The 9,889-nt window shown below is 38.0% G+C and overlaps 1 protein-coding gene across 1 annotated transcript in view; it reads left to right on the plus strand.

The window, feature by feature from the left end:
• Window positions 1-4,249: 4,249 nt before the first annotated feature.
• LOC104626698 (serine/threonine-protein phosphatase 2A 55 kDa regulatory subunit B gamma isoform) overlaps window positions 4,250-9,889 on the plus strand; it is a gene marked incomplete at its 3' end in the record, with an annotated part of 29,398 nt that continues 23,758 nt past the window's right edge. The window contains exons 1-3 of the mRNA XM_010294688.1: window positions 4,250-4,283; window positions 6,288-6,385; window positions 7,010-7,175. Coding sequence (XP_010292990.1) covers window positions 4,250-4,283; window positions 6,288-6,385; window positions 7,010-7,175 — 298 coding nt within the window. The remainder of the gene's footprint in view (window positions 4,284-6,287; window positions 6,386-7,009; window positions 7,176-9,889) is intronic.

Here is a 9,889-nt window from a genome sequence, read left to right on the forward strand (position 1 = left end):
CAACCCCGTGGTTTTGGATTTCACATCAGGAAGAGATTGCTATACTCGGGAAGAAAGGCGATACTTAGCCCGATAAGCTTCCTTGTTCTTGCTTGGCAGGTTTAAATGGGGCTGTTTGAATTTTGCCCTTGATATATTTGTCCTTACTAGCAATGAAGCCAGGCAGGGTGTCAGTTAGGAAAATGAATTCATGAAGCGTAGTGGACACACATCTCTGGATTTCGTTCTGTTACTGATTGAGCACCTTGTTTTACTGATGCCCGAAGCACTTACACTAGTAGCATCTATGTTCAAAGTTTGCTTTAGCCAAGTTCAGCTTCCTGTTGTGTTTTGCATTGCCCATACAACATGGAGCAAACATACTTTTGCAGCACAAACTCTATCAGGTTTTAAAACCATAATGAAGGAGGAAGAAAAGCAAAACGAAAGATTTGCCAGGTTGACAGATAATCCCAGGGACAAAGCGGTTGATAGATCCTTCATTTCAGACTACTTTCGTATCTTCTGCTGTGGCATTTCCTTGTGCTCTTTCATGCTTTCTCAAGCTCTCATGTGTGCATATGGTCTCCCATGTACATTCTTTTGCACCCTTTCTCATGCTCTTGCTCTTTTTAACATGTTTGCATGCTCGCTCTCTCTCCATCTTGTGCATCCTTGCGCTCTCTTGTTCTCTCATCTGTCCTTCTCACATGGCGACCCAGCTGTGTGCTGGCTTGTGTCCAGTTTTGGTGACTTGGAGAGGTGATCAGGTAGTTTGTGCGTAGGTTAATAAAATGTCTACCAGTAGATTCTGGTGTGTGGCTTTTAGCGTTAAGTTTCTGACCCAGCCAAGGTGGACACTGTGCTGTGTGAGATTTTGCATTGTGTTTACTTGAATTTTGAGGGGTGGTTTCTGGTGTTATACAATCCCTGGATCCAAGATGGTGAATAACACTGCTGTGAGCCAGAATGAATGCGCGTTACAGAGTCTGATGATTCAAACAGGAAATTTTTCTGTTGTCAAGGATCTCTCTGCCAGCCATTTCAGAAAAACAGGATTCATCTGACCCTCATACCTTTGAGGTTTTGTATACCTTGTTTTCTAGCTGCTTGAGGAAACCTTTGAAACTTCAGCTTAAAAAAAGATAGAAAGCTTTTTCTTTCCATGCATTTTTTTCTTTTCCTTTTTTTTGGTCCAAGTCTAAACTAAATTCTGACAGCACAGCTCACTGTAACGGCCTTCCCTTCACACGAGATACTGTAACACAGCTCCTCTTTTATCTACCATTTGTCCTTTTGTTTTATGGCTCTCTTTGTTGGAAGCTTCTTTGTTGTTTCTTCCAGATTACACTCCTCAGGGACTTCTGTATCAGTATGACTGAACGTTGCTTGCAGCCATGCCAGATTGTGCTGTGATCTTACTGGATTTCACAAACCAAGGTTAGGCCAGGTCAGAACTTGGTTGAACTAATGTAGACTACAAGATTGCCTGCTAGCTACTGGGAGCACGCACAACAAAAGCCTGACCTAGATGCTGATTCAGTCAGCTCGGGCGACAGCGTTGCCATGCTGATTGTGGTGGGTGTGATATAAAGTTCTGATGTGTTCTGGCTGGTAGGAATTCACAGCTTTTTCTGGAGAAAAGTACTGATGTTAATTCCAGTGTTCTGGCCCATTCCAAATCCTTTAATTCTCTATCAGGTTTACACTGCAATTCAACAGGATATTATATTCTCTGATCTTCTTTTCCCTGTACTGTTGTATGGCGGTTTTTGCCCTCAAAACTTGCTATTGCTGTCCAAAAAGCTGCATTTCTGTGTTGGGTGAAATAGTTTTGAAATTTTCTTTGCTTTCCTGATCTTGTGAAGCAAAATAAAGTATATTGGGGCCTTCAAATGAAAGGCCTCAGAGAGACAGATTGTTAGTAAAAGTAACATACAGAAAATTATAATTGAGCTTTTCTTAGAGTTGCTTGAGGTTTCTGACCAAAAGACAGTATGAAGATGAGTATGTTCAGACTTTGCTTCACTGAGTGCATACGAGGTGGGAGTGGCATGCAATTATGCTAAATTTCCCCAAAATTATGCAAAGATTTATTATATAGATAAGGTTTTTCTAATTATTGTAAAGGTATTTAGACCTGTTTGTGTTTTATAGGAATAAGCTATTAAGAACCCTTAAAATAAACCTGTAAGAGGCTAGAAAGTGAACATTGAAAAGTATGTGACGGTGTGAAATAAAGGCCAGAATTAATTTGTGTTACGTGTACCAACCTTTGTTTCATCCCTCCCCACACTGAGCCTGTGGGAGCGCTGCTGGAGGGTTCGTTTGCCTGCGTCCATGCTGGAACGATACTCATGAAGTTGAGGGAAGAGCAGTACAATCAGCTAGAGATATCTTGGTGTGCACAGATGTGCATTGATAGACTTAGATCTATTAGAAAAGCTGAATATATCTAGCTTGGCAGCAGCTGTTGGATGCAACATTCAAATTGTGTGTAAAGCACATTTAAATTGTGTGTAAATTTGAATTGAGTGTAAATTGTGAAGCTGGAGAGGAATTAGTTAATGAGGTACGAAAGGGCAGAGGTCACTAGCAGGCATGGGGTGAAATACTTCAGACTGGATCAGGAAAAACTTCCCGTCAGCTTAAGCTGTAGAGTAATGTGGTATCTTTCTGTGGATATATAAAATTAGTCTGGGGAATGAAGTCTGCAATGCATTGTACCTGCTGGGACAATTTGCTGTGGAACAGATGACCAGGTGTGTACCCCCCAGAGTAGTTTATCTTTTGAAGGTTTTTGGTTTGCTTTTCTCAGTCAGCATCTGTATTTTGAGTGTCCAAGTTGTGCTTTTTCACTAAGTGAAAATGTTGAGGATTGTGACTTTTAAATCCAAGTTTATATACATTTCTGCATAGACAAAATGAGGAATTTAAAAATGGAGTAGGAAGATAAATATTGAATAGAAGTTGGGATTTGCAATCTGATTGGAAACATTTGCCTGTTGGCATTGAGGTTACCCATAATTTTTCTTAATCAGTAAATTATCTCTGTCTCTGATACTCGTAATCATTAGTGCAAAGCTTGGCTCTGCCAGCAGAGATAGGGAAGGTGTGGTGCAGAAGGCGGCTGGAAGGAGTCTTTCATCTCTGCCATCCCTTGCCAAGAGCTTACTGTACATGCAAATTCATCAGCTCTTCCATTGTGGAGCTTTTGTATATCCTGGAGAGGGTGAAATCTGGTAGTTAATTGCTCTGTACGCTCAGGGGGCCATTCTCCAATGGAAAGATCTGCAGGATGAGACCGTAGTGGCTGATGTTGCTACAGCATTGATAAATATATAGGGGAATGTTCTGCAGAAGGGTATGAAAGCTTTGTTGATTGATTCAGTTCCTACCTCCTCTGTCTTAGGACAAGCCAGCTTAGCTAATCTTTTTTATGGAAACAGCATGACTAATGTTCATCTGCTGGACAGATACATTGGATAAGATTTTTTTTTCTGGGCTGTTGTTTTCAGCTGTTATTTACAGGATCAATGAAAGTGATTTTCCAATTCAAGGATAATTTTTTTACCAACAAGCCAGCTGCATAGCTTCTAAGGTCAGAATATTGGCTCTGCTCTTTTTCAGAACAAGTTAATTTAAAAATGATAGGTAGTTTCCAGTTCAGAATTAGTTTTTCTAATAGAAAGGAGGGATGCATCTGGAAGAAACACCTTGGGGGAGAGAGAATTTTGCCTCAGAACAACATCGTTACACCCTGCCCACAGATACTTCATGTTTTAGCCACTTTTCTTTAGACAATAATCACTTAACTGCACACAATGCTTCAATGACAAATGCAATATAATCAAAAAAGTACAGAGCTGTTTTATTATAACCCTGGTTCAGTTACTATTGAAGTCAGTGCAAATACTCCTGTGGACTTTACTGGGCATTGGCTGATGCCCTCCATAAAGTGCAATATAATATTTTGTGACCATTGTGGCCATAGAGAAGAATATTTCATGCCATTGTGGAAGTATTCTAGGCCAATAGCAAGTGTATTCACATATATAAATTCAAATGTCATTCATTCCTTTTGCACGGTTATTTTATCTGATTCTTTTGTGACCCATTAAGAAAATCACGTATACATTACACATGCGCACACATACACACACAAATACACACATATTTTAATAGATATTATGTTCCTTCCCTCTGCATTTACCCTCCTCCCCCATTGCATGCTTAAGATAAGAGTCTCCATCCTAAAAGGACTGTCGGTATGAGACTTCTGAACTTCTGCCTGTATGGTTGGGGTAAGATACAACTGGAAATGAGTAAAGTCATGCAGGTATCATTTCATAAGCAGGAGCCCACACCTACTATCAGTATGAATTTTGCAGGATAAGAACAAAATACCCAAGGAACATTCTTCCACTGGAAGTACTACAAAAGAACTTTACATGCCAGAAAAGTTGATTAGATTTTTAGATTAAAAAAAAATGTGCAATTTTTTAGATCAAACTCAACCCATCCCAAGCCCCAGAGCATCACCTACCATAAGCAGAGTCTCTCTACTCTTCCTGTACTCTAATAAGACTAGTGCTTTTGGGGTTATTACCTATAGAATGACCAGTCTGTGGAAGTCCACATAAAAATCAAATGCCATTAACTTTGAGAAGCTTTGGGTTCAGACACAAATTATTGTAAGTCATCATGTTCCATTTCTCTCAAAGTCTACACATCCATACATTTTATTCAGCAAATAAGAAAATTGCATACACGCTTTACAATTTCTCCTTCCTCCTTTACATATGTAGTGTGTGGAGGAAAAAAAGAGGAAGGTTGGTTGGTTTTGTAACTGGTTTTTTTAGACAGAACAATTTGATGGTGAAGATTCCTTAAAAAAACTAAAAGATATTTTTGTTTACCATGAGTAGGGTAAAGTTTTCCTTTTTTAGATGGTGAATTGTTTATAACGTTCCAGTAAGAATCTGGTTTTTGGATGGCTGTGTTGCTGATGAGAGCTACTGGCAGTAGAAGCTTTCTAACACTCAGCTGCTAGTTTATTAAAAGAATAGGAACAGATGTTTTCAATTCATAGAATGTACCAAGTAAATGGTACATCCACTTGTTATTTCAATTCCTTTGAATTTTAGTGAACTCATTTGGGGCTAGGTTTTCCAAAGAGCTTAGCCCACTGTTGCTTCATTGTCCTCACTATAAACTGATGGATGATGAACGTGTTTAAAACCACAGCTTTTTATGCCTAACAGGGAGCTGCTAACTCCTGACATTTCTAAAAATCTGGCCCATGTTTCTGATGAGTGAATACTGATCCTTATGGAGGATTCATACATGCAGTCTCTGAGTAATACCCTGTATTTGTCTGTGATTGTATATATGATGGCTTCTTAATTTACTGCTGCACTAGGCATTTTAATTTAAATTATGCTAATAGTGTAGGATTAACCGTGGATTAAGATTCTAGCATTTACTGTCGTACGAACAGAAGAACCAGTTATTTTGCTCCTACAGTCTCTCTCTGCCTTCTCATCCTGATGTATAGTAATTTGTACTCAAGACTGGCCTCACGTTTTGATGAGGTTTCTTGTTTAAGCTGATGCAGTTGCTTAGGGAAAGGGAGTTGTTGAAAATTAGAAAAAAAGGAGACTGGGATCTTTTTATCTTCTGATGACACATTTTTATGGTGCTGAAATGATTTACCAGAAACGATGATTTGAATGGGCTCTTGCCAGCATTGCACAGTGAGCAGTTCTGGTTTTGCCTTCATTTCTATGTGGTAAGACAGGCTACATGTACTTTGCCTTTGCACTCTTGGCTCGAGCACAGATTTGAGAAAAAAAGTGCTAGGAGGTTATATGGAAAACCCTCATAAAGGGTGAAGAATAAATAATACATGCAACAGGTCTGAGATGTTATGTTGGTCCTTGCTAGAGGAAATAGCAGGAGACCAATGCTGTTGCTATCTCCAGTACTGAAAAGTGCTTTGTAGCAGCCTGAGATTGCTCTTCTTGAAGCATCTTGAAGCACCTCTCCAGAGATCTCTTCCTCTCCCAAACTGCAGATGTACTGGAAACACAAATTTGCCTTGTTATGTTTGCACTTGTTTCACTGTGTAGCAACCTCAGATTGTAATGGCATGCAGCCTGTTTGCATTAGTGACTTGCTGTTGAGTTCATCTGTATTCCTTCAAATCCCTCATTTGTTTCATTTTTTTGTGGAGTCCTTGATATTTCTAATGGCCTCATGTTGTAGTAGCAGTCTAAAATTTGCCTTTTTTCTCTTTTTCCCTCCAGCTGATATTATTTCTACAGTTGAGTTCAACCACACTGGAGAACTGCTGGCTACTGGTGACAAGGGGGGTCGGGTTGTTATATTCCAAAGGGAACCTGAGGTATGTGAGTTACCAGTGTAGTACTTAATAGCTTGCTAAAACCTGGCTTTATTTTTAATATTTTAATTTGATCTAACTAACAAACTTGTTTATAATCTCAAGATCAGTAAAACAGAATGTCACCTCTTTGGAGAGGAAGTCAAGGAGGGTAAGGATCTTTTACTTGGAAGTTTGCTGTCTCAAACAAAAATGCTTCAAAGCTCCAAAATTCTAAGCTAAGGAAAAAGAAGGTTGTTTTTGTTTTACTTCTACGTTGTTGTAATAGGTTTTGCCTGTTTGGTGGAACCATTCAATTTGAAACAATGCCTTTGCTGTGTTACCTTTATGTTTCAGTTTTAAGTTCGGTCCATCTGCAGTATCTTTTGTAGAGAAGTTTTCCTGAAAAATTGACATTTCTTAAAAAATTCTGCCTTAAGTGTTGCTTCAATAATTACAGGAAATTTCATTCCTGTAGAAACAAATCTGTCAATATCATGACAGATTTAATTTTTAAATTTTAAATGAGAAATTAAATTACACTTCCAATATTTTTATATTTATAAGGCTGTTTATACACCTTTCCTAAGAGATGGAGATATTTTGCTATCATAAACCACATGGTTTTGTTGTTCTTATTCTCCATAGAGTAAAAATGAGCCTTACAATCAGGGGGAGTACAATGTTTACAGCACTTTCCAGAGCCATGAACCTGAATTTGATTATTTGAAGAGCTTGGAGATAGAAGAAAAAATAAACAAGATCAAGTGGTTACCACAGCAAAATGCAGCTCACTCACTTTTATCAACAAATGGTAAGATAGATGAGAGTATATAAGACATATCAGCATATTGCTTTTGTGCATTTTAGTGCTGACTGTATATATTTGTTCATTTTAATCTACTGTTTTAGTAATTTCCTCTTTCAGAGTTTACCAAGACTGTCATACTGACTCTGATATCTGTTATTTACGTATTTTATTCGTAGTCATGGGTTTTTTTATTGACTATCCTTAGACATTTAGAGAGCTATCCATTTTTGCCGTTAACGTGCAGAGCTATCCTGAAATGAATTTTGTGACAAAGGCATCACCTTACTGAGCAGCTGTGTTTCACTGGGGATTTAGAATTTTGTCTGCTGTATTTGTCATAACTTCTATTCTTTGTAGATGTGTAAATGAATGTAGGTGAGAGAGAGGAATTTCTTTTTCTTTTCATTTATTATCATCAGAATGGTTTATTTAAGTTCTAAAGAGTTACACAAATCTTTGGAAGACAGTAGGAATAATAATAGGATATTGATACTGACTTATCTTTCTAACATGCTTAAGGCATATTGATTAAAAAAATGCAGTATTATTGCCAAGAGGGGATCTGCAGATGTGACCGAGGGGGAAGAAACTGAATGGAGCCTAACATGTACAGGTGTCATTTAGGAAACATTTGGACACCCACAACCTTTATTACTCCTGGTGATGCATGAGACAAAATTATCCAATTTTAATTCTTAGAACTCATTGTAATCAGAAAAGAATTTTTCTTGTAGAAGTTTGAGCATAATTGGAAATTGCTCATAGAAAAACAGTGTAATCTCACCTTTGGGAATTGACGCTTTAGGGCGAAGTGATTACTACTAGTTAACATTTATAGTAATAAATAGTATTTACATTAATTCACAGTAGATAACAATTTATTTTATGTTTTGTAGTCTGTTTTCCTTAAAATTGTCTTTTGACTTTTTGGGGACACTGTTGCAATATTTGAAATGAAACATATCTGTTATAGCTAGGTGATTTGTGCTAATTTAATGATTAGTCAGCTAATTACAAAGTTTGGGAGTTTAATTCTGCACTTCTCCCTTGGTCAGAATATCCCTTCTACTTCAGATAACTTTAACTAAGAATGGCTTCTCCCAGCTGCCTGATACAAAAGCAGATTATTAAAAGTAAACCTCTAACTTTTCATTTTAAAGTTTGTTTTTGTAAAGATGGAGGAATACAGCCAAGTCCTCAGATATGCTGCTTTTACAGTTGGCCTAATAGACCTCTATATCAGTTTTCTGGTTGATATTAATATGGGAGGGGAGAAAGGAAGAAATAATCAGTCTTAGTGTTGCTACAGGTTAATCCAGTTGCAGCCAACACTGAACAAGCCTATGACCTGGCAAAATGCTTTGGGCTCTGTTTTTCCCCCTGTCTTAATTCTGGAGCATCCCAGCAGACTGCTTTACGGTGGACAGCAGAAGTGGGGCCACTGGCATAGCCTTTGGATTTTGGCTTTGAATGACAAAACATTTTTGTGTGCCAAGGAGGATTCCTAGCTTCCTGGCATAGCAGGGTTGAAGTCTGAAGATTGACCTCTTCGCATACTCTTAAAGATAGTTTTAACTTTAGGATGCAGAAGGCCCATGTTGAATTCCTCACCGTCTCACAGATTACTTGTGAGAAGTCATTGACCATGTATATCAATTCCATGCCTATAAAAAGGGATAATAGTATTTTCCCTAACTTGCAGAGAATGAAGACAATTACCTGTCGCACATGCTCATGTTGAGCAGGCTGTAGAAACATCTTGAGTACTGCTTTATATTTACTAATTTCTGAGCCTGATATTTTAATGCAATTTTTGATATTTTGCTCTCTTGGTAGTTTAGGATCTAAAGCACAGTTTTGGTCAGAAAAATGAAACCTGTGAAACAGCATTTTTTCTTCCTGCAGGCACAGGTGGACATTACCCATTCAGTTTGTTGGAAGGAGCATCCCTCTGTTAGGGAATGTGAGGGAAGGGTCCGTCTAAATCTCACCCTTAATATATGAGACTTGACAGGTCTGCACCTGCCTGAATCTGTTTCCATCCTTCTAAGGAAGATTTTTGTCTAAGGCTGTTCCTGCACTGGTCACCTCTTTCAGAGGGGGTCTTAGTTACTTTCCAGTTTATGTGTTACCAACAAGTCATCATCTAAACTTTGATTGCAGCATCTTAATTAATGGAGGCAGAAGGAAACCACCAAGGCTTTCAAATCCCACTGTGAATTTGCAGTGCTTACAGTTAGCAAATTTCTGGTTTGTGCTGTAAACTGAACTGATTTTGTAGTATAATAATAAATTATGAGGATTCATGGGTATCTTTTGTACCAGAATGTATTTGGGCCACTTTCGATGCGAGCTACATTGGGTAGATCAGAATTTGGCCCATACAGATCCTTTCATCTGAGGATTTCAGACTGCTTACCAGACATTAATTAATTTAAACTTCACAACACCCTTGAGACTGAATGAATACTGAACCTCAAAGAGATGTTTCTATATTTTGTAAAATATAAGCACGCTTAGAGTTTCTAGGGAGTTTTTAAAGTCCAGAGGCAGATGAAGGAGAAGAAAACCAACACATGTGATACCCTTAACTGCTAATAAAATAGTTTTCACTCAGGAAAGGGATAGGTTTATCAATAGCAGTCAAGTCCAATGACGTGTTTTTTCTTATAATTAATTTTACAATTGCTGTATATATAAATTTTAGAATAGATAAG

Source organism: Phaethon lepturus, unplaced genomic scaffold (genome assembly GCF_000687285.1).
Source record: "Phaethon lepturus isolate BGI_N335 unplaced genomic scaffold, ASM68728v1 scaffold1419, whole genome shotgun sequence".
Lineage (NCBI taxonomy): Eukaryota > Metazoa > Chordata > Aves > Phaethontiformes > Phaethontidae > Phaethon > Phaethon lepturus.